Source organism: Plectropomus leopardus, chromosome 15 (genome assembly GCF_008729295.1).
Source record: "Plectropomus leopardus isolate mb chromosome 15, YSFRI_Pleo_2.0, whole genome shotgun sequence".
In the NCBI taxonomy this organism is placed as follows: Eukaryota; Metazoa; Chordata; class Actinopteri; order Perciformes; family Serranidae; genus Plectropomus; species Plectropomus leopardus.
In genome coordinates this window covers 31,983,805-32,009,586 of record NC_056477.1, presented here as the reverse complement: position 1 = coordinate 32,009,586, position 25,782 = coordinate 31,983,805, and the positions used below count along the sequence as shown (strand labels likewise).

General features: G+C 41.9%; 1 protein-coding gene across 1 annotated transcript in view; it reads right to left on the bottom strand.

The window, feature by feature from the left end:
• LOC121954433 (cGMP-dependent protein kinase 2) overlaps positions 1–25,782 on the bottom strand; it is a gene marked incomplete at its 5' end in the record, with an annotated part of 72,740 nt that overhangs the window by 45,869 nt on the left and 1,089 nt on the right. Inside the window, 3 exons of the mRNA XM_042501930.1 lie at positions 4,608–4,721; positions 6,926–7,092; positions 21,096–21,458. Of these exons, the coding sequence (XP_042357864.1) occupies positions 4,608–4,721; positions 6,926–7,092; positions 21,096–21,458 (644 nt within the window). The remainder of the gene's footprint in view (positions 1–4,607; positions 4,722–6,925; positions 7,093–21,095; positions 21,459–25,782) is intronic.

Genomic DNA, 25,782 nt, shown 5'->3' with positions numbered 1-25,782 from the left:
GATAATGAGTAACTCAGGATTCAGATTAGGGCCTGTTGTCAAGCAATCATTTAGTGACTGACAACCAGCTGCATGAGAGGGCGCATCAAATACTACTCTAGGCAAAGTATGCGTTTAGCAAGGAGGTGAGAAGAGCTAAATGTTTGTACTCTGAGAAACTCCAACACCAGTTCTCAGCCGGTGACACTGCCTCTGTGTGGAGGGGGCTCAGGCAGATAACCAACTACAAACCCAGAGCCCCACAAGCTGCCAATGACTTGCGTCTGGCCAACAGCCTGAATGAGTTTTACTGTAGATTTGAAAGACAATGGGACAGTCCTGACTCCATCCCCCATCACACCTCTGACCAGCCTCAACCCTCCACCTGCACCTCCCCCATCTCAGCAGGAGCTTCACCACAGCTGCCCACGTCAGAAGCTCCCAACTCATCCTCCCCCTCCCCCCCAGTGACACCTTTCTCCATCCAGGAGAAGGATGTCAACAGACTGTTCAAGAGGCAGAACCCCCGCAAAGCAAGTGGGCCGGACTCTGTCTCTCCATCCACCCTGAAGCACTGTGCTGATCAGCTGTCTCCAGTGTTCACAGACATTTTCAACATCTCACTGGAGACATACCACGTACCGGCCTGCTTCAAGGCCTCCACAATCATCCCTGTTCCCAAGAAGCTGAGGACAACAGGACTCAATGACTACAGACCTGTTGCCTTGACCTCTGTGGTTATGAAGTCATTTGAGCGCCTCATGCTTCCACCCATCAAAGACATTACTGACTCACACCTGGACCCCCTACAGTTTGCCTACAGAGCCAACAGGTCTGTAGATGATGCAGTTAACCTGGCCTTGCATTTCATCCTCCAGCACCTGGACTCCCCAGGATCCTATGCCAGGATCCTGTTTGTGGATTTCAGCTCTGCCTTCAACACAATCATCCCAGCTCTACTGCAGGACAAGCTCTCCCAGCTGAATGTGCCAGACTCCACTTGCAGGTGGATCACAGACTTCCTGTCTGACAGGAGGCAGCATGTAAAGCTGGGAAAACACATCTCTGACTCCCGGACTATCAGCACTGGATCCCCTCAGGGCTGTGTTCTTTCCCCTCTGCTATTCTCCCTGTACACCAACAGCTGCACCTCCAGTCACCAGTCTGTCAAGCTCCTGAAGTTCGCGGACGACACGACCCTCATTGGGCTCATCTCTGATGGAGATGAGTCCGCCTACAGGAGGGAGACAGACCGTCTGGTGTCCTGGTGCAGCTTGAACAATCTGGAGCTCAACGCTCTAAAGACAGTGGAGATGATAGTAGACTTCAGAAGGAACACAGCCCCACTCACCCCCATCACCCTGAGAGACTCTCCAGTGGTCACGGTGGAGTCCTTCTGCTTCCTGGGCACCATCATCACCCAGGACCTCAAGTGGGAGCTGAACATCAGCTCTCTGACCAAAAAAGCCCAACAGAGGATGTACTTCCTGCGGCAGCTGAGGAAGTTCAACCTGCCAGTGAAGATGATGGTGCAATTCTACACCTCCATCATCGAGTCCATCCTCACCTCCTCCATCACCATCTGGTATGCTGCAGCTACTGCCAAGGACAAGTGCAGGCTGCAGCGTATCATCCGCTCTGCTGAGAAGGTCATCGGCTGCAGTCTGCCTTCCCTCCAGGACCTGTACGCCTCCAGGACTCTGAGGCGTGCAGGTAAGATTGTGGCCGATCCCTCCCACCCTGGACACAAACTAGGCTTCGGTCCATCAAGACCAGAACCTCATGCCACAAGAACAGTTTCTTCCCGTCTGCCACCGGCTTCATAAACAAGGCCCAGGTCCCCCACTGACGCACTCTCCTCATAGACTGTACGTTACATTAATGTGTTCATTAATGCACATCACAGACACTGCTGCTGGTCATGCGGCACATCCACACCATAAAGTTGCACTCAAACCTGTATAAATGTGAATTTCAATGTAAATATCAATATATATCTTGCACTCCAAACATTCTTGTATATAACTTTAATTCCATGGTTCTGTTTCTGCACTGTTACACTGTTACATGTGTTACTTGTTTTGTTTTGCACTGCTAGACTCGTACTTTTTATATTTTATATTTGTATCTTCAATTTTATCTGTTTTTTTTTTCTTTCTATATTTATGTTGCACCAACCCACCAGAACAAATTCCTCGTATTGTGTTAACTATACCTGGCAATAAATCTTTTTCTGATTCTGATTCTGATTCTGATTCTGAGCTTAGTAGTTAATCGATCCTCATTAATGACTGCTCTGTGGGGGAGATAGTACGTGGGATTGTCGGAGATCCTATTTTCCACACGTTCCTCTATTCCCTGACTGACATACTCTTTGATGATGTCACTGTACTGATTATAAAGTGGAACACTGTTAAACTTTTTAACCAGCTGATCAAAATGTCTTGTGGCAACATCATAATTAGTGGACAGTTCTTTATTTTCAGACAGACCTTTCAAACAGCTGCATTGTCTCCTTGTCACTTTTCTTTGATTCTTGCTCTGTTAGAATCCTGAAGGATTCAGTTTCCCAACAGGAGCGCAGTGTGTGATTTAATTTTTTTCTCCAGCCCAACTCTCACGAAGAGTTCAACATCGTTAGGCTCTGTGTCAGCTGTTGCATTGAACATGGATACGGTGCCTTGAATTAGCCATCCAAACCTACTGTCGAGAGCAACCAGTAATTGAAAGAGGTGCTCTCCTTTTCCAGAGACAACTTCTCAGTAATGATCTCCTCGGATTAAGACCCCCAGCTCCTGCATTTCCATTCTGCTCACAGCAGTGTCGACCAGTTGCGTGCCTTTGTGCTCCAGTTCTCTGTGTAATTCCTCTCCTGCTACTCTCATAATGGAAGAGCATACGAGGTGTTTCTAAAACCACTAAATCTACACTTGATGCGTGATGCGTCATGCTATGATACACTATGATGCGTTTTTGTCACCTCACCTAAAAGCAGCTGTTTTTGTTTGTTTCTTTGGTCAAATGACCCGATGAGGATCCAAGCAAAATTGAAACATTGTCTGAAATAAACTTGTGTGGCATGTGTAGCAGTATGGCTGTAGCTGTGCGGTGTCTTAATTAGTGCCACAGGATCAGCATGTCTCTGCTGGGGGCGCAGTCTATAAAGGTGGGTGGTTGTGCCCTGGGAGCTCTCTTGCCTCGAAGCTTCCGGGTGCTCCACTTCCACCAGTAGCTTCACTTGATTGCCTCGCGGCCGGATCGCTCAGCTCGCTGATCCCGGGTATGTGCGGTGCTGCATGGTTATGTGTGCTTTTCATAAAGTTTTGCGGTCATCATCAAAATTGGCTTTTGTCCCTCATGCAGTGCCTGGACTTGGGTCTTCCTCTCCCTTGTCGGCGTTAATCGCCGGGCGTCGAGTGTCTCTCCCCGGCACCTCATCTCGTGTGCTGCAGCGTGGAAGAGTGATCCGCGGTCTGCCACATTTGTAATTATGCCGCTGTGGCGCCGAGTGCTTCTCTTCCTCACTTTGTGATGCTCATTCAACTCCTGACGGTATGTAGACATCGTGATGCCAAGTTACCGGCATAGTTAATTTTTAGATCCTAAAATATGTCTTTCAATGGCAGGGTACACGTGTGTGCGATCCTCTCCACCAGCTCTAACTCCGCCTCCCTCGCACGCCGCGTTGGCCGGCTGCTGTTTTGCGTGCCTGTTTGTGTGGCGATTGTTTATCCATTCATCCAACTCTACGTCTCCAACCGTGCTGTTGCTGGCACTCATTAAAGTGATTGCTGTCCCTATCCTGGGCTGTGCATATCTTAACCTTTTCCTAAGCATGGACTGAAGTTTATTAGTAATAGTTAGTGTGTGTTGCATGTGTACTGGGGTTTAGTTACTTTTGATAGTTGTTATTTTATTTTTTTGCTTTATGTTTGGGTTGTTTTGCATGTTTGTTTTGGCTTACTTATCCTTGATTATTTTTCTTTGGTTGCCTTGCATGTTTATTTGGGTTTATCAGTTTTGATTAATTCAAGATTATTTCTGATTATCTTTATTTGTTTTGGGTTGTTTGACAGTTTTCTTTTGCTTGCATGTGTTGGGTTTTGTTAAGCTATGTGGGTTCATTAATTTAACACATGGAGTAAGTGTGCAGGCATTACCTTTTTCCTACGTTGCTTTTTGATAGCCTAGGACCTAAGTTATGAACATATGACTACCCTCTTTCAACTTTTCTTAAAAAATCAAACTACTTAGCTCTAGTTTCAAACATTTGAATTTTTTCCAGTTTGCCCCATGCAAAAGTCTTAATTACATTGAAAAGAGTCAGCATTGTGACAAAAATCTTGAATTGTTGAACATGGGCACATCTGTGCAGTATGTGAGGCATCAATGAGTCATGTCATAGTAGTATATCTATAACTCCTTTATTGCATATTCATCTGCTCATGGTCCATATAGCCAGCAAATGTTTTATAGGGGGTATGGATATGGTTGTAAAACACACACGGTACACATTTAAGCACCTGGAAGTGTTTACATGTATGTAATCCGATAGATGAGACATATTGAAATATTGAAAACCATGGCTGGTTTGGTCTCACAGAAAAGGAAATGCTGCGATCACTCACCTTTGACAGTGGCTGTTCTCTTACAGTTATACAATATGGCCAGTTCTCCAAACGCTGTTCCAGGACGCATCTCCCTCAGTAGCCTCCCATTTTGGATGACCTCCAGCAAGCCATCTGCAGTGAAGAAAAATGAAGCTACAACCAACTCATTGTACCATGTGAATTTTCATTTGATGCATAATGTTTTGGAAGGCCAGGCCAGGACTGTACATAGGTATGATCTCAACTGGCACCTTTAGGTGCAAAGTTACAGTGATTCTACTTCTTCTGGATATATCAGCTTCTCAGCCTATCTCTAAGGATGAACCCATATAACCTTATTTCAGATGCTGGAATCCTTGATGTCATTCTCTCAGTCACAACCCAAAACTCATTACCACAGGTGAGAACTGAAGAGAGATCTACTGGTAAACTGAGAGCTTCACTTTCAGGCTCCCTCATCAACACAAGCCTGGTAAGACCATCCTGATCATGTGAGCTCAATATTCTGTTTCTCTCTCTGTAACACTTTCCAGAAATTGGTATCCACTCAGGCTAATCATGAATCTGCACTGTAATTGACAACTTAAGCAGCCAATCAGGAACTGTGTTGTAGGTGATGATGTAGCATACAGGCTACTTCTTGCAAAACAGTGCTGGTGGCTCCTGCAGCAACAAGTGCTTAACTCTAATGTTAGCATAGTAACTGTCTAACTGACAGCGTGTAGTAGAGACTAGTGCTAACTAGAGGTCTGGCCAGGATCCATGCCCCCCCCCTTTTTTTTGGCTGCTAAAAGTCTGTGCTCCTTGCTAAAGCTCTGACCAAGTCATGTGTTACACACACACACACACACACACACACACACACACACACACACACACACACACACACACACACACACACACACACACACACACACACACACACACACACACACCACCCTCATCACTCCTGTGCTTTCATTCAGTCTGTTGATCAGTGACACACAAAACACACACACATCTCCTTGCTTGTGACCTGTTGCAGTGTCAGCCGTGGAAGACCTGAGGCACATCATAACGAAAGGGGAGCTAATTAAAATCCCAAATGAAAATGGGAAGGCTCGGCTGTGTATTCTCTTGACTTAAGACCTGAGAGTACACAAGGAATGTGCATTGTTGCCATTGCAATACAATTTTAAAATATAGCAAAGATTGCAAGAAGACCAGGATAAAATAAAATAATTCTGTTCAGCCCCCGCTGCTGCTAATGCTGCTGCTGTTGTTGTTGTTGTGTGTTTGTGTGTGTGTGTGTCTTTCAGCATTATTTCCAGTATTCAGGTTTAGACTTGGACTTGGATGCAGGCTTCCAATGTTGCATTATACAGTCGAGCTTATTGTCGGGTCAGGTTGCTATGTCATGAGCAGTTCATGGGCTTAGGCTGCATTTTCAAGCCCGTGCAGACCACTAGTGCTAACATCAGGATTGGCTGGTGGAGTCTGTCTGTCAAGGTAAGTACTCTCACCCACTGAAAGTGTTTGTGGTGGCAGAGAGTCCAGACTGACACACAGAGAGAAATACAATGTTGAGCTCACATTATCAAGGTGGTCTCACCAGGATACAACACAACAACCAGGCACAACCACGGAATGACCAACGATGTGCCTATCAGGCAAAGACCCAGGAGCCCACAGGTGTCAGGGCACCTCTGAACAAGAGTCTCCAATTGTAGTGAATGGTGTTAGCAATTCTCATTGAAAAGTTAAAGGGCTTACCTTCATATGGTCATGCTGTTGTCATGTCATTTTCTCGTGATGCCTAAAACAGCATCAAATCTTCCTATGCCAAGGGGCCCATTGTCTCACAAGTGTCTATGCATCACACCACTGCTAACCCATCCAATTTTTAAAGCTCTTAGCCTATTTCGCACTCACTCATGAACAAAACTGTATATGACTTACACAACCTGAAGGAAGATGTCTCTTTTTCAATAAATACATACTTCAACCCCAATTTTTCTTTTTTTGACATTTTTTGACATTTTTTCTGTCAAAGAAATTTGTGGCCCTTCCTGTATGTGGCCCTTAAGCCATCCCTTTTGCACTACTATTAATTTAATCAATAAACACACTATCTTATATGCTTAAGGAATCATAAATTTAAAGATTTAAAAAAGAGTTTGGGAAATTGTACTATCAACTTCCTTAATGATGAATGCAAACCGATGACCTTTCTTTGTTTATAACTGTGCTGTAAAATGTACAAAATCACAAAGTATCCACCATATAGCTCAGTCTGTCTCACTTAAAATGGGACAGCAAAAGTTCCATGCGAGCAACATGCATTCTGCTGAGCTGACCTGCCAGTACATAGAGGTAATTGCCAGGTTCCCCCTCCTTGATGACCATCTGTCCCTCGGTGTAAACCTTCTCATGCATACAGTCCACTATCTCCCTCATGTGTTGTGACTCCAGCTTCTTCAAGAAGTCATTTTTCATGATGGCATCGTTGATGAGCTTCTTGGTGCTGGTATTTAAGAAAAAGCAGAAAAAAATAGTGTCAACTTAAAGACAATTCTATAAATGTTACCCAGTGTCACAAATTACAATTTTAACTCAAGTTTCATAACTTTCAAACTGGACCCAAAGCAGAGAAATGACAGAACTTGTAGATCAACAAGTGTTAAAAAAACGACAAAAAAGCAGGCAGTGGAGACAGGGAGCAGGCTGGCTCATTGCGAACAGCAGTAGAAAAAACATGAGAGCTGAGCACAGGGTCCACTGGATGACCTGTAGACAGGAGACAGAAACACAATTGAGTAAGAAATGCAAAAAGGCAGCAAAAAAACTAAGAACTACAATGCAGGAAACACTAGAGTATATCATCAAGGCACTAACGAGCGAGACGGAATTATCTCCCAGAGTAGTGGAGTGTAGAGAGGACTTTTATTTCCAGGTTGATGAGGAGAAGGGGAATCAGGTGTGTGTCATCAGCAGCTGCAGCAGAACCAGCAACACCCCCTGTCACCCACAAGCCAGCAGGAGAAAAAAGGAAACAGAAAGGGGAGGGGGAGGGAAATACACAACAAGTACGACAAAACCCAGACCAAAACAGAATCACCAAACCTTACAGTCTGTACTACAGTGCACCATATTGGGCACTGAAAGTCGCTTTCTAATTTTGAAGGTCAAAATTTGTGTGAAGAATTTGTGTGACTTCTGTTTGCATTGTGAAGCAGACCTGTTCATATCCATATATGTGTACATTTCGACTGCCCTGTAACGTCAATATGGTCAAAAGATAACCAACACATTGCTTTAAGTTCTGACCTAGCAGGCACACAACACAATCAACGGGAAAATTAAATGAAACATTTCACTTGGTCCTGAAATAACTTTTGACCAAAAAAATCCCAACTCATGGCTTTAGGGAATTGAACATTGTATCCGTCTGCTGTTAAAGTAACATCATGTAACATTTCCACCTTAAAAATAGCAGTTTCGAAGTTGATCTAATACTACACTAACTTTCACCAGGGAGAATTATGTCCATCCCACTTCCACAGAGCGCCCTCGTCACCTGCTTTCAGCACTATGTAACTTGGCCAGTGTTCAAAAGGCACCACAAAAGACTTCCATGAAAGCTGCTCTTGTGTATTCTTACATAATGCTCTTCAGAGATCTCTCCTCAATTCTCACTCCTCGAATCCTCAAAGCAAAAATAAGCTGTATGTTCTAATACTCACACTGCCATTCTCTATGATATGCCAAACAAAGATTTTGTACATCCCAAAACATTAGTGTCTCAAATGCAGTATGCCCAAAGTACCAGGATGTTGTACTACTGTCGGAATTTGCACTACGCAGGCCAGCATGCTTTTTCAGCAGTACTCTGATTGGATGATGGAAGATTTAAGGCAGTCTCTGCTTGCATATATTTATATGTAGAAATTTTCTGATGCTGCCATAATACCTGATGAAGGTCTGCTAGACTGAAACGTCATTTTTCATTCAATAAATATGTCAGCAATAAGTGGGACAGTATGGGGGAGTTTTCTCTGTGTCCTTGATTATTCTAAACTACAGTCCTCTGCGCAGCAGCAGATACATCACATGACCGCACCACAAACAGATGGCAGCTGATTGACAGCTGACAAAAAAGCTGCAGTGTTGTGTGACAGCGCATTAAAGTGACTGATGACCAGGAGTCAAATAGTAATAAAATTGTATTATATATTAATTGTTTAAGAGAACAAAATAATGTAGATAACCAACAAGAAAATAATGAACAAAACAATGATAGAGAAATACACATCTAGGCGTATTTAAGTAATGTGTTTGAACTTGGAACTTGTAACAGTTACAACTTAAGGGTTAAACTACATATATTGCCAACTAACAACAGCAGAGCTCTCTGGGTTGATTTCCATCTCTGACAAGCTCCGCAAATGGTGTTTTCTCTGATCTCCATAGTAACAGATATATGTGCAAGAGGGTCTAAGTTCAGGGCTCAGTATTAGGGAGTAGTACATCACGACTGTGTGCACACTGCATGTAACAGCACATACTTTGTAAAGGCAGCTGTAAAACAAACTAAAAGTAAAAAGAATCAGTATGCAATTCGGAACAGCTTTGAGACGGTCTTCAAGATGGTGCATCAGAATGACCTTTGGTTCAAGCAAGGATTGAGGTGCAAGGAAATGACAAATACATGACTTGGGATGTAGCTACAGCAACTAGGCTACATCTCTCAGCCACAAATCTGCCATGGCTGTCAATGTCAAAGCCTCTGTAGATGGAGCTACTCCTGAATTTTTGGTTCTGGAGCTGGTTTAGCTTGAAGGCCAAAGTGCAGAGGGAATAGAGGAAGCTCTGTTGAACTGTTTGGAGACTGTACGCTTCATGGAGGAGTGGCCTTAAAAAAAACAAAAAAAGGGTCTCAATTGTTTCTGATGGAGCCAGTGTCATGCAAGGTGAGAACTGGTGTGGCAACCAGATTGACTGCCAGGTCCTTCTTCACATGCCACTGCCTGAAACATTGTTTGGAACTGGCTGTGTCTGATACTGTGGATGAGGTTCAGGCAGTCAGCCACTTGAAGGTCTTCATGAAGAGGATCCACAATCACTTATTCAGTCTGACAAAAAATCACAAGAATTTCTGGAAGCTGCACAAGAACAAAAGTGGGCTCACAATTCCTAAAAACTGGCAGAGTTTTGAGTATGGGATGTGTGTCCAGCTGCTTCTGTTCTATAAAGGCTGTGTGGAGACCACATGGAGCACTCAACAGCATGCAGCAGGAGCCCAAACAAGAAACATCAAAGAGAGGCAAACTTATGGAATCCGCACATCTTATGCAAAGCAAGGAATTTCTGTGTGACCTTGGGACTCATGTACGATGCACTTGCAAACCTGTCTCAGCAACTGCAGAACCATTCAGACTTTTGTGATCTCAGTCTTCTGGACACAAACAACTGGCAGCGCCAGGCACCCAGACAGTGAAAGGGATTTCAGTCTCACAAGCAATCTATGCACAAGAGATCTACACCACTGTTGTTGTCCAAAGTAAGTAATTTATGATCAGCATGTCTAGGTCCTGTGTAAGTCTTTTTTAGTCAAGGAAGTATATCACAACATAGTTAAGAAGTCATTGCTCTGCCATGCAAGCAAGAAGGAAATGCACATCTAGTCAAGTACAAACATGCATTACAGGCATTAAACTGATGGAGCACACAGCCTACGTTTGACAATGGTTTTGGGAGATAGGTGAACATGCCGTTTAAAGTGTGTAATTGTGCTTGGGAACATATGGACTACTTTGTGTCCTCTGTTGAGATTTTTATACTCCGTTGAGTGTTTCGACAGAATTGCAGGAATGTTCATTAAAAATACTGATCTGCTTTTCATGAGTTTACACTCTAAAATGTGCAATTAAAATTGCCAGCTGTTAAACCAGTGTCTCCAGGCCATGGTGTATGGACCCAAATGCAGCACAATCACAAGCAATGGTGAGTAATGGACTTCACATTTTCAGTCTTCACAGATACCAGGTAAACAGGTAAGCTGTAATAGTTCAGTTCCAATTTCGGGCTAGAAGCTTTCAAAGTTTTTGGGCTAGTTTAAAGCTCGACATGGACAGTCTGAACTGGGACACACGTGAATACAGTTCAATCACGAGGCACATGTTCTCACACAGCAGTTCAATTCGAGGCAGAGGTACAGTGAACGCTGGTCAGAGGAATGTGAGGCCGGCAACAGGAGACTAACCTAATCTAATCTTCTAACTTGCTCCTTACTTTGACTGCTTTTTGCTTGCCTATGATTGAAACTCACTCAAGTTTTACACAAACACTCACTGCTGTCTTCTCCTCTCAGCAGTTCTACCTGTTTAATCACATAGCCTTTCACTCACTGTCAGCTCGTTAGCTACTTTAGCTTTAGCTCTGGTTAGCGATGGCTTCTCCCTTCTCTTCTCCTTCTTCTGCTGCTCTGTCCTGCTCGGTGTGTCAGATGTTTAGTTACTCCTTTCCCTCTTTTAGCGATAGTGGTAGATGCAATAAATGTAGCTTATTTGCTGTGTTGGAGGCGAGGCTTAGTGACCTGGAGGTGTGCCTCCGCACCCTGGGAAATCCCTCTGTAGCTGCGGTAGTTAGCAAGCCCCTTGTAGCCAATGCGGACCGACATAACGTAGCATCCCCAGGCAGCCTCCGTGCAGCCAGGAGGTTCGGTGACTGACCGAGTGAAGAATAGTAACCCGAAGCCCACGGTTCACCACCCACTCCCCCTTCACGTTTCAAATAGGTACTCCCTACTCAGTGACACAGCCACTGAGGAAACAACTTTGGTCATTGGCAGCTCTTGCTCAGCTTTTGTGAAATGTGAAGTTAGTGACACCAGCAGCCATAGTCAAATGCACCCATGGGACCAGAGCGGGCAACGTCATGTCAAATTTAAAGCTGCTGACTAAGGCGAAGTGTAAATTTGGTAAGATCGTTATTCACATCTGCGGCAATCACACCTGGTTACGACAATCGGAGGTCACTAAAATTAACATAGAGTCAGTGTGTACGTCTGCAAAAACGATCTCAGACACCATAATCTTCTCTGTTTTTGGTTCAAGCTTAGTAATACATCCTAAAGTTAAACTCAATTATAATTATAATTACAATTACAATTATAATATAAAAGGTTTTTTTTAGTCTTTCTCACTCATCCTGGAAAACTTTACAGCCCATTCTATTTGTTATAATTTACCACGCCCCTGGCCCATACTCTGAATTTTTATCCGAATTCTTAGAGTTTATATCAGGGTTAGTGCTTAAATCAGACAAAGTAATTATCGTAGGTGATTTTAACATTTACATGGATATTGATAATGATAGCGTTAGTGTTGCATTCTCCACACTTGTGGATTCATTTGGCTTCAGTCAGTGTATACATAAACCCAGCCACTGCCTCAATCACACCCTAGATCTTGTCCTTCCATATGGCATCGAAATTGATGATTTAATTGCCTTCTCTGAGAACCCCGCTGTCAGACTATTATTTGGTAACTTTCAATTTTTTGCTACTCAATTACATGCCTCTCAGCAAGAGTTACCATACTAGATGTCTGTCCAATGGCGCAGTAGCTAAATTTAAGGAACTGATTCCTTCTGCATTGAACTCATTACCATGTCTCAATGTGACTGAGAACGCTGTTACTAACTTAAGTCATTCTCAAATTGATTGTCTTGTCGATAGTGCTACTGGCTCACTGTGATCAGCTCTCGATTCAGTTGCACCTTTTAAGAAGAAAATAATTAAACAAGGAAAATTGGCTCTCTGGCTTAACCTCCAGACCCAAATTAAAACAGATATCCCAAACATTTTAAAGAAATTGGCATTCAACCAACCTGGAAGTGTCCCGTTTAGTCTGGCAGGACAGTCTTAAAACGTATAGAAAAGCCCTCCACTATGCCAGAGCAAACTACTTCTCCTCATTAATTGAGGAAAATAAAAACAATCCCAGGTTTCTTAACAACACTGTAGCCAGGCTGGTTTAGAGTCACAGCTCTATCGAGCCTTGTATTCCTTTGGCCCTCAGCAGTGATGACTTTATACATTTCTTTAATGCTAAAATTCTGACTATAAGAGATAAAATTCATCACCTCTTGCCCTCATGACCTGACCTTAGATACGGGTAATCTGGATATGGCAGTAAGGCCTGAAATTTATTTGGGACCGTTTTTCCCACATTGACCTTCACCGACTCTCTACATTGATATCTGCATCAAAGCCATCAACATGCCTGTTAGACCCCATCCCAACTAGGCTACTTAAGGAAATTTTACCCTTAATTGACAACTCTTTGTTGGATATTATCAATGTGCCTCTACTAACAGGCTATGTACCACAGTCCTTTAAAGTAGCTGTCATTAACCCCCTTCTAAAGAAGCCCGATCTCGATCCAGAGGTTTGAGCACATACAGACCAATATCTCATCTCCCCTTTATTTCTAAAATCCTTGAGAAAGTGGTTGCTAATCAACTTTGTGACTTTCTCCAAGATAATAGTTTATCTGAGGATTTTCAGTCAGTTTTCACAGTTCATCACAGTACAGAGACAGCACTAGTAAATATTACTAATGACTTATTGATTGCCTCTAAAATAAAAGACTGGTCTCTGTATTGATCCTGTTAGATCTCATTCATTCTCATTTGACACCACTGACCATCAAATCTTACTGCATAGACTCTGACACTTAATTAGCCTTAAAGGAATGGCACTAAGCAGGTTTAAATCTTACTTATCAGATCGTTCCCAGTTTGTTCATATTAATGATCAATCTTCCATGCATACTAAGGTCTGTTTCAGAGTGCCACAAGGTTCTGTACTTGGACCAATCCTTTTCACTTTACATATGCTTCCCCTAGGCAACATTATTAGCAATGACTCTGTAAATTTCCATTGTAATGCGGATGATATACAACTGTATCTGTCTATGAAACCAGATGAAACTGATCAGTTATCTAGACTACAAGCATGTCTTAAGGACATAAAAGCCTGGATGAGCGACAATTTCCTTTTCTAAGGATATCATTTCTCTAGATGGCATTACCTTGACCTCTAGCACAACTGTAAGAAACCTCAGAGTTAAATTTGATTAAGATCTATCTATCCTATATAAAACAAACTTCAAGGACTACTTTCTCACATCTTATCTGTCCCAGCTCATAGTTCCCCACCGACCCTCAAGATCACTGCACTCAGAAAGCGCAGGGTTACTTGTGGTTCCCAAAGTCTCCAAAAGTAGGATGGGAGCCAGAGCCTTCAGTTACCACGCTCCAGTTTCGGTCCGGGAGGCAGACACCGTCTTCACTTTTAAGGGTAGACTTAGGACCTTCCTCTTTGATAAAGCGTATAATAAGGGCTGGCTCAGGTTGTCTGGACCAGCCCCTAGTTAGGCTGACATAGGTTTTATCTGCCAGGGGACTTTCTACTTCTATTCATCTGCAAACACTCATATCTGTTTACTGCATTACGCTAACTCCATTGCATCTCCTGAGGATTTGTGCTCCCTTGCTTCCTAGTTTTCATGGATCCTAGCTGCAATCTTGGCTACGCCTGATCATGGTGATGGGATTGCTGATGCTGTGATCCTGCCTTTGGTCATGCTCGTGCTGTGGCTGCACTGATACTGTATCTCCGGCTCTCCTTCATCGTGGTCTTGGTTTTGCTGTTGCTGTGGTCCCGTCTGAAGCTGTGCCTGTGTTGAAGCCATGATCCTGTTTGATGCGAACTTCTACTGTCATTATTTTGTGTCATGCCTCCACTATCAATTTACGCGTGGGACTTTTATCAACACACACAATATTTGCATATTTGCACGTAACATCACATGCTATCATAGACTGCATTTAGTAATTTTACACCTAGCACTATTGTAATATGACATGCTACTGTTACCATTATAGCTGTTGCATCGCTCCCCCTCTCTCTTCCCCTCTGTCTTTCTCTTTCTTTTTTGACATTATTGTAATTTAATTATTATTTATGACATCTATTGCACGTCTGTCCAGCCTGGAAGAAGAATCCCTCCTCAGCCACTCTTGCTGAGATTTCTTCCATTTTTTCCCCCCGTTAAAGGTTTTTTTTGGGGGAGTTTTTCCATAGGCGATGTGAGGGTCTAAGGACAGAGGGATGTTGTATGCTGTAAAGCCCTCTGAGGCTAATTGTGTTTTGTGATAATGGACTTTATAAAAACAAATTGGCTTGACCTGACTTATAATAAATTAACATTGATAACACATACACGCCTTCACAATGCTCAATTATGTTATTATGGATTATTAAGTTATTACCGATTATGGATGCATACTGTATGCGTTAATGATTGTGTTGGTGCTTCTGGGGGATTGCTTTGGGACAACTGTCGCTCCAGGATGAGTTTGTCCAAGGTTGGAGGGGGAAAAATCAGAGTATAACCACAACAATAAACTAGACTGCACCACTGCTTAAACTAGCAACAAAACATGAAGGTCAGCTCAAGCTCATTCATTCTTTCACATTTCTCTATCACAGTCCCAGTCAGCTTTTTCAGTTAACTCATCAAATTTTGCCACAATCTTTATAAGCCAATCATGTAACCCTTGTAAAACTTCATATCTGTTCTCCTCTCTGCTGCTGTCAGCTGTCATTTTAGATGGAATGGTCACACCCTCCTCCACCCCACTGACCTCCAGTCATCGTATCCACAACGCAGGAGGAGCTCATCAAAAGCTCACTCATCACATCCAGATCATTAGCACCCTCTTCTCATCACCAACACAATCACCAGCAGCATCTAGGTTCTATTGGGGAGTTCCCTATTCGACTTCACCACCCTCCTTCAATGTATGACATCACAAAGGGGTTAATTTGCCAAAAGACAATTCACATGTCTCATTCTTACGTATGCACATAAATCAATGTACTTTTCCCTCTAATTGAGTCTTTCCTGATTGAATTTGTCTTATTGTTATTAACAAATGTTCACATCAGTAGTGCACAAATACTATCATGCTATAACAAGGCTGGTTGTTTAAGCAAAAGAATCTTTCAGATATGAATCCTAGGTCCAAGCATCATTGTCAGCTGTTTCAATTTATTCAGCAGATTTCCCTGAGCAGCGTTTGTGTGCATACCTCATTACCACATCACACAAATGATGTGGTAGTGGATCCATTGAAAAGAAGCGCAGTGGACAAGAGAGCCAGTGTAGGTTGTTTAATTGATGCCCACAATGACCCAGATCCTGCATTAAGATACACTGTCCTCTTGTTTTCCTCTATGTCTTTCCATTATCCTGCCATGCTAATATAGCTTTTCAGATGTGGGGTTTATTACAAAAGCTTCCTAGAGCTCTCAGGTTGACCTACTAATGATATTCTGTTTAGGCTGATTACAATTGGCTAACCTTTTTACATGAAAATGGGACAGGATTTTTTTTTTTTAACATCTGAAGAACTTGTTGACGACTTTGTAGTTCTGTTACTAGTGATGGTTTTCTAAAGTCTCAGTCATTTTTTGACACCGCAACAATCATCATTGGTGGTTTTGCAAAGAAATATTCAGGTGCTTGGGAGCCCTTCTTGATGCTCACTCGCCATTAAATGTAACGCAGACTGAGTTGCAATGTAGGCCAAAATATCTCTTAGTCTCAGTTTACATTCCTCTGTGTTGAAATAATCAAATGCACATTATCAAACAACTGCCAAATTCACTCCCATCAGGTCAATCTGAAATGACCCTAGCTATCCTTTCCGGTCATCCTGTTTTACTTTATTTATTAAGCTTACATTATTTGTTTCAGTGAATATCTGTTTGAGAGGGTGGTTGTTTTGCTGTTGGCCTTCTTCTACTCTACCCAAAACTCCCACTAAGAATGAAATATCATTGGGTGGATTTGTTTAGCCAGGTTCCAAATCCTTCTTCTACTGCTGACAAGCCCACAAGTGGTTGGAACATGACGGGTGACGAGGGAGCCTCCATGTCGCCGCTGGCAACCCCTGCCCCACGCCAACTTTCCCCATCACTCTCAACTTTCGTGCTGGGGTGAGTGGGCAGTCGGCTCACGACATGGAACTGCAGGAACGTCATGTGGCTCATTAGAGATCGAATTGGGAAGACGTAGACACATTTGACCAGCCTCTGGTCCTGACTAATCCCAATGAAACAAGGGATCCCTAACACCAGAAACTTCCACATCTTCTCAAAAGGGCTGTGGAAAAATATGGAATTTCTTTGTCAGATGCTGAACCTGCCACTCACTTTATGCTAGCTTGGGCTCCAACTTGGGCTCCAACTTGGGCTCCAACTGTTCCCTAACTTCGGCCACTGTTGGACAACCAGATAAAATAGGTGATGTTTTCCTGGGATGCTCCACAGAGGACTCGCTCCCCTATTCAGGTGTTCAGTGCATGGTCCACAATCTTTCCTGTTGGAAGAGTCAGTTGCCACCACAACTGTGCCCTTCCCTTACCGTGGAGAAGCCTCAGCTTCAATTGAAGCCACCAAGGCTAATGGCTTGTTACAAACCACACAATGTCATTGTCACTCCCTGATGATGGAAGTTTAGGAGACAAAGGGCAGTGTTGATGTCTTCCATCTGTGAATAGGACACATTGTGACAAAGTCGGTTGAAGATCTGCATCAGTTCACATTCCCCGTCACTGACTCGGCACTAAATGGCAGAACAATGTTCTTGGAAGGCTTGGTCTACCCACATGTCACTGGACATACTCATAAATGGCCAAATGATTGCAAAAGCTGCTGAACTCTCTGTGATGAGAAACATCTTGACTCTCGATTTCAGCTATCACTTTGATAGCTGCTTTCGCTTTAACATCTTGAGTATTGACCCTTTCGCGATTTACAGCTTCCTTTGAGAGACTAATTTTTTTGGCAAGTTGAATTATAGACACATTATCTGGATAGAGGGGGAGTTTACATTTCCCATCAGGGAAGATGTGCAAGGCTACCACAAACTCTTATAGATTTCCTTTATATGTTTCTTGGTTGATTTCTTGACTCGGACAATGCCTAGGGCATTTATTGAAGAAACACCTTGAAGTACAATCAGTCCTTGTCATCACTGAGGATTGACAAATAGCACCATCCTGAAAAGGAACAATTCATTTTATGATAGTCCATGGGTCAGATCCCAAAAGATCACTTATTGGTATCACCTTGAGGTGGAAAAATCGAGTAATGATTTTTGTAATCCCCCATGTCTGAGGAACAAATTCTGATATGAAAACCTTTGCAGAGTAGCAGCTTAGTTGTAGTATACATAGCTTTTATACCCATACCCTATGACAGGTGTCTAGAATGATGAAATGGGCACTATTGCAAAGGGCACACTTTCTTCCCCCCTACATATATTTGACAGCTTTAGTTACTTTTCAGATTAAGATTTGACACTGTAATGGTTATTAATAACTATGTTAGAATTTGGATTTTGCACTCGTTAAAGTAAAAGGGGCACCATTCTCCATTTAGGAGAAAATAAAATTTTAAATTATAACAGTTTCAAAACATGTCATCACTTTAATCAGTCTCACAATCTGAAGTTTATCCCATATACATTGATCTTGTTTCTCTTTTGAAATTATATCCACAGACAACGACTTAAAATAAAATGGTGAGTATATAGAGGAAGTAATATGACATTTAAATGAAACTGAACAAATGAAAGGGAACCTAAGTGATGTATGTCCAGGTGATGTAAATGATTAATTATGGATGATTGTGGGTAGAAATATGTGCCCGTCTAAAGTGTGGAAGTGCGCGATAAATTAGAATTTAGAAATTTGGCATTAAAGCTTAGCTATAAAACATCTACTCTGATCACTAAATGATGTTATTCCATCTACTTTTGCCGACTTGATTAGACTTCTCCAGGGAGGTCCAGGTTGTCGCTTCACTCCAGTGGAGAGCTGCTGCGCATCTTCCAAACGAGGTGACCCGCTGAAAGGCGGTGGTGGCAGGGCAGGTGGAGCCGCACACCGACTCTACCTGCCCTGGACACCAACTGGCCTTGGTGGCCTTGGTGTCCATGTTTTAATTGATTCGGCGGATAATAATCAAAAGCAGTCCCATTGGTCTGACAAACTCACTTTAAATTATTATTTTGCGTTTACTTAAAACAAAATGCAACAGTGTCTTTACTGAGCAAAAACTGGTATAAAGAACAGAGTCAAAGAGATTTAAAATGGCTTCAAAAGTTAAAGTTCAGCAAAGCTCTGATGAGCAGTTGCGGCTCCTCTTGTAAAATTGAAGAAAAAGAAAAAGGTGTGAGCGAGGATACACAAGAAGTGCCGCGGTGAAAGGGAAGGTAGAAAGAAGCGCTGAGCTGAGAGCTCACTAAGTTTTAATCTATGAATTTTGGAGTGCGAATGGGAGGCAGGGTAGTGAACCTTCACACCAAGCGACCTCACAACTGGCGTTTAGTTTTAGAGGACCTAATGTGATTTAGGAGACATTTATTTCTCATAGCTACTTTGTGATGAATTACTCAATTTGACCCGTTACATATAAAGTCACGTATCTCATCACCACGATGGTCCTATTGCAGTAATTACAAACACATGCTAGGAGACCTAAAGTCAACTATGAATGTAAACCACAGCTTTGAAGATCCTTGGTTTGACCTTATTAAGTAATCACACATAACATAATGTTGTCCAGTGGACTATAAAGGACTTAGTAATTACTTAGATATGGGATTACCGTTTAACATTATACAATAAATGCAAAAAACAATAGAACTATAAAGTTGAGTACGAAATTACGCATAACTAAGGCCACTAGATAGCAGTATGGCTCCATCACAGAGAAGGAATAAAATATGATTTTACCTAACTCCCTCAAATTAAATAATAAAGACATGGGAGTTGGTTCTACTTACTTATTAAAACACAGAGATGAACTTGGACCTACACTACTTATGTAGGTCCGAATGACCTCAGGAGTTCATTTGGATGCCTTAACACCCTGGTGTGAACTGGAAGAGACCCCACAAAACTGTTATCTCTCATGGCATCTTGAGCAGGGAAGTTTCAAAGGCTGGCACTTTTTGTGGCTTAAAAGCAGAACCTGTTTGCAGATGTCAACTGGGGAGTCTCAACAAAGTTAATTTAGAACCCTCTGCTAACTCCTCTGGGTTCAGAAAACAGTTTCTCTTGATGTGTCCCCCATTTTTACAGGGAAAGTGCTCTGGAGTTTCCCAGAGGGAAAATGTAAAGACCATGCCAAGGCAGTCCACTACAACACAATGGATGACAAAACAAGATTTTAAAATACAACAGTTTGATAAGATTACCATTGAACTAGTGGTTTATAACCTATTCAGCTTTTGATGTTATAAAAGAATGCATTGTGTAATAGACAGTTAATATTAGCAGTATTATCAACAGTAACATTCTGCATACACACCCCTGTTTTAATATTATGTCATTTTATTAGAGCTAAAAAAAACTGTATTTTTACTTAATACTTGAGCGTTAAGTACAGTTTGCTGCTAATGTTAATATTAGAACTTTTACTTGTAATGTAGTATTTTTACATCCCTTTATTTCACTATCTTTTATCACTTTATATAACTCTCAAGTTATATGTTGTACATTTTCATAAACCTCATCTTCACTGTAAGGTGGTGTCTGGGGGAAAAAAAATAATGAGACTCACCTACAACAGTTACAACTGTAATAGAATGCAGGAGTGACAATAAGCGAGGTGAGTGACCGCAGTCGACTGGTCAGATGTAAGTTGAGTCCAGCGCACAGAGCCTGCCCTCTTAGGCAGCCCGACGAGAAAGAGAGAGAAAGAAAAGCTCCAGAGAGGATCTACAGAACCTCATAGCCTTAAATACAGAAACTGGGGTGTCTGCATGGAGCCAAACCCTGTGCCTGTTGGCCAAGTCTTGACCCATGAGGCCCAGAAGGGCACAGCCAGAAAGGACAACATGGAGCCTCCCTATCGACCCATCACTCTCAAGGATAGGCATTGGGTTACATTGTCAGCAAGGCAGTAGCATTATTCCATATTAACCACACCTGTGGGTGTGATGTTACCCTCTGCACACAGGTCAGCTCCTCACACTCAAAGATAATGCCTGCCTTCACAGCTCAGTGACCATAAATTGTTCCAGCGTCACTTTAATTAATAAAACTCTGATTATGTACAGAAACACTGACTGTTGGTGTTGTGAGGAGGAACACTGAAATTGGTTCCTGGAAACCTGCTTCCTGATTGCTTATGTACAAAAACACTCAAAGACAGGCTAGACAGAGGAAATCACTAAAAGAAACGTTTAGGCCTTATTTTGTAATTATAGCTTAATATCTCACAATTTTGATAGGTCTGATCCCTGCATAATGTACATGTACAAACCAGCATGCACTGTGGGCCTAACTTCATCATGTGTAACGCTTATCACCATTGTCAAAAGGAGTCACTATAGTCTAATGTGGTGACTGTTGGCTATGGTGTAGAGCGTCCCTTTTACTTACTCTGAGTCTTTGCGGATGGCCTGTGCAGTAGAGACTTGTGTTGCTCTGAACCCTCCACAGAAGGTTTCTGAGGTGGGCTCAGCAGAGACTCCATCTTTTGCTCTCAGCCTGCGGTGAACCTCAAGAGCCACCTTGTGGAAGCGGTTTGGACCCTGGTTGATGGCACTGAAGCGTTGGTGGTTATGATGGGAAAGAGCAGGCGAAGAGCCCAGGCTGTTGTTGTAGCCAATGGCATCCTGGAGCTTGTTGACCTGGGAGATCTTGGCCTCCAGTTCCCTTTGGAGATGGTGTAAATGAAGCTCCTGGACTTGAAACTCTTGATCCCGACGTGCCAACTCTGCCTCTAGATGGGTTATCCGCAACCTGAAGATCAGTAATGGTTCAAACATTTAATACACATAAAGGCAGCCTTACAAAAACAAACTAAATTGAATTTTCATTACAAGACATAATGCAAACAACATCTAGTGATAAAAATGTTGAGCATAACCTTAAACATTTTGGACTGATCAATAAATCATTGGGAAGGTTTAGGTGGGAACATTACTCTGTAACCTTTTAAACAACTATCTAACTATAGCATTAATTACTTAACAATACACATGGTGAAATAATTTTAAAGTTGAGTCAGCATCGGAAACCCTTTTCTCATTTTAAACTATGTCTCACCTGTCATTAAACTCTTAATTAAACATTAATTACACCATTGTTCACCACACGTACACTTAACAGGCTGCAGTTTACCCCAGATCATCTTCACCATCATCCACCTCATCATATGACTGACTCCCAGCCACATAGGATCCAAGTAGAGGGTAGTGGGTCACAGCCCCACCAGTCACACCTGCACTCACTCTCCGAACACTTTTAACATTCCTACTGTTGTAACCACAAACAGCCATCATAGCAATCACACTGGTGGAGCCAGTGCCAACAATTTAAAGACAATAAAACCACAGACAACCATCGACTGCTGTGAGCCTCAACATGACACTACTGAACGAATGTCCACTGTCAACTTTTCTTATAAATGAACTGATTTTAGATCATAAGAATGACTGTTTGTTTTTAACTGAGACATTGCCGGGCACAGATGCACCAGCTGCCCTCATTGAAGCTTCCCCACCAAATTTTAAGTTCACTTTTTCCTCGAGGAGCGGCAAAAAAGGTGGTGGCACTGCCTCCATCTACTCAGACAGGTTTGTTTTTAAGGAAGTGTCATTTGACAGTGTCACCACCTTTGAATACCATGCCTTTGTTTTTAGCAGCCCTCCCATTTTATGTTTGACAATCTACAGACCACCCAAACACTGTGCTAATTTTATTAACGAATTCTCAGATTAACTTCCAATTATCCACACCTCTTACAATAAAATTATTATCTCTAGTGATTTTAACTTACACATTGATAATCAATCAGACCCCACCACCTCAGAGTTTTTAAACCTGCTTAACTGCATGAATTTTATTCAATGTTTCACTGCACCCACTCACAACAGACGACACGCTCTGGATCTTGTCATAACCTCCGGCCTGTCCACCACTGTGTGTCCTCTGTTGACTTGGCATTGTCTGACCATTTCTGTGTCCTTTTTAACATCACTTGTTTTATCGTTTTATTCAGTAGGAAGCTTCGGGGCAAACTGTGAGGAAACACTATCTTACTTCTGAAGTGGCTGCAATTTTTTTTAGGTGAAAGCCCTGTTGACATTTTATCTTCCTTGTGTGATTTTATCGTTGAGAATTTGTTGAGAATTTGAGAATGTTGAGATTCCGTCGCCCCACTGAAAATGAGGAAGGTGAAAAGAAATCCTATACCCTCATGGAGAAATGAAAAAATAAAACAATTAAAAAGACACTGTAGGAAAGCAGAAAGGAAATGGAGAAAAAACAACCTGACAATAAATTACCAAATCCTCCGTGAGCAACTAAAAATTTACAATAATGCAGTCAAAAATTCCAGAAAGGCTCACTTCTCTAAACTCAACTAACTCAACTCAGCTAAACTCATCACAGACCATAAACACAACCCAAAAATCCTCTTTTCTACCAACAATCACCTGATTTTAATAAGTCCAGCATGATGTCAAAAGACACCTTTTGTGAGGTAAAATTGATAAAATTAGATCAGTTTTATTACCATATCAGAATATGTTTTTTTAACACACCTGAATCTTTGCTTTTATCTGAGGAAACACTGGAGAGTTTTGTCCTTGTTGATGCTAAAATGCTTGGTAGAGTTTTCTCTCAAGTATATCTTACAAACTGCTTTTGATATCACATTCCCAGTTCACTTTTTAAAACATTTTATGGATTCTTCGAGGACGAACTTTTAAACATCATGAATTGCTGTGTTTACATGGGTGTCTTCCCTACTGCCTTTAAGACTGCAGTGGTCAAGCCTTTTCTGAAGAACAGCAAATTAGATGCTAACATTCTTGATAACTACAGACCAGTATTCAACTTACTGTTTTTAAGCAAAATTTTAGAAAAACTTGTTTTTACTCAGCTAAATGATTTTTAAATAAATACAATATTCTAGAAAAATATCAATCTGGTTTTAGGACGAACCACAGAACAGAGACAGCCCTGTTAAAGATCATAAATGATCTCAGGTGTAACATGAACATGAAGAAACCTTTTGTCCTGGTGCTACTGGATCTAAGTGCTGCTTTTGATACAGTAGATCACCAAATTCTTTTAAACAGACTCCACAACCTGGTCGGCCTCTCTGGTACTGTTTTTAACTGGTTTAGTCAGAAGTTTTAGTAAGTATGGATTCCTGTTCCTCGCAGAACTATAAAACAAACTGTGGTGTGCCCCAAGGCTCAATTTTGGGCCCCATACTTTTTAATCTCTACATGCTCCCACTTGGGAACATCATCAGGAGGCACAGCATCAACTTTCACAGTTATGCTGATGATACACAGCTATATATCTCTGTGTCTCCTGATGACCCAGGACCGCTCGATGCCCTTTTTAACTTCATTTTAAACATCAGGTCCTGGATGGCAAAGAACTTCTTGCAGCTCAACCAGGACAAAACTGAAGTTTTAATTATCAGTCCTGAAACTCAGAAAGAGAATCTTATAAAAAAAACTACAGACATTGTTTTTAAACCCATCACAACAAGTAAAAACCTTTGACTCTGAGCTTGGTTTTATTCAACACATTGAAAACATAACAAAAATGGCATTTTACCATCTCAAAACTATTGCTAGAGTCCGCTCCTTTCTCTCCTAAGCAAACACAGAGACGCTAATGCATGCTTTTATCTCTAGTCGTATTGACTACTGCAATGCTCTACTTTCTGGTCTTCCTAAAAAGAACATTACTCACCTACAACTAATCCAGAATTTAGCAGCACGTGTGCTGACGAGGACCAGAAAGAGAGCACACATTACGCCTGTTTTAAAATCTCTGCATTGGCTCAATGTGTGTTTCAGGATTGATTTTAAGGTACTTTTATTAGTTTATAAAAGTCTTAATGGTCTTGGGCCTTCTTATTTATCAGACTTGCTTTTATCATATGAACCCTCGTAGACCCCGAGTGGCCCCGGTACCAGCCTTTTAATTTTCCTAAGGTTAGAACACAAACCCACGGTGAGACATCGTTTCAGTATTACAGCCCCCGTCTGTGGAACAGCCTGCCGGAGGACCTGAGGGCTGCAGAAAGTGTTCATATTTATAAACGCAGGCTCAAGACCCAAATTTTTAGTCCAGCTTTCAGGTAATCTTTCTTATTTTTATTTATTTATTCTATTAATCTTACCATTTATTAATTTATTTATATTATATATTTATTTATTTATTATTATTAAGATTCTTAGGTTGTTAAACTGTATTTTCTGTATGTTCTTAACTTTTTAGTCTTAACTACTTTATTGTTTATTTATTCTGTTTTTAGTTTTTTACTTCAGCTCTGGTGTTTCCTCATGGAGGGCTCTTTGTACCGGGGGCTGTGATTGGCTCTGGCTGTGGGGGCATCGTCGTGGGGGTCGCCCTGTCTTGGCTGGATGGGGGGGGGTCCTGGCCACAGCTTCATGGTTTTGGCGTGGACTCCCCCGTCTGTCTGGGGCAGGGTGATTTCTATAGCGATGTCTTTGTGAGCTTTGATCAGCTCCAGGTCCAAACGGCCCTCCATGATGGCGTTTCCTCATTTTAGTCCTCTGTGCTCAGCCATGTTTCTTATCCAAAGCCATTCTGTTCTTGTTGTTCTATATTTTTAACTTGTGAAGCACTTGTGCTACATCAAATGTATGAAAAGTGCTCTATAAATAAATTTTGATTAGATTTGATTTGATTTGATTAGACTGTGCTGTGATTAAATCACTAAACCCTGTGAGATTATTCTGTAATTCTGACCCTAGCAATAATCTGCCTTTGAATGCTATACTAACCCTTGCAAAGAACAAACTCAGCAGCTTGACCTGGCCTTACATCTACATATTGCTGTATCTGTTTAGGCTAGCATCCATTGGCTGCCCCCACTGGATTGACAACACATTCACATATGTCTACATATTACGCTCACGCTTCTGCTTCCACTGCTGTTGTTCCGGGCTACTGATATTAACGTCAGGATGTCAACAAAAGCACATGGTAGGATTATGCAACAAAAGCATACAGTTATGTTAGACAACAAAAGCACACGGCAACCAATGCTGGAACGTGAACTAAAGCACAT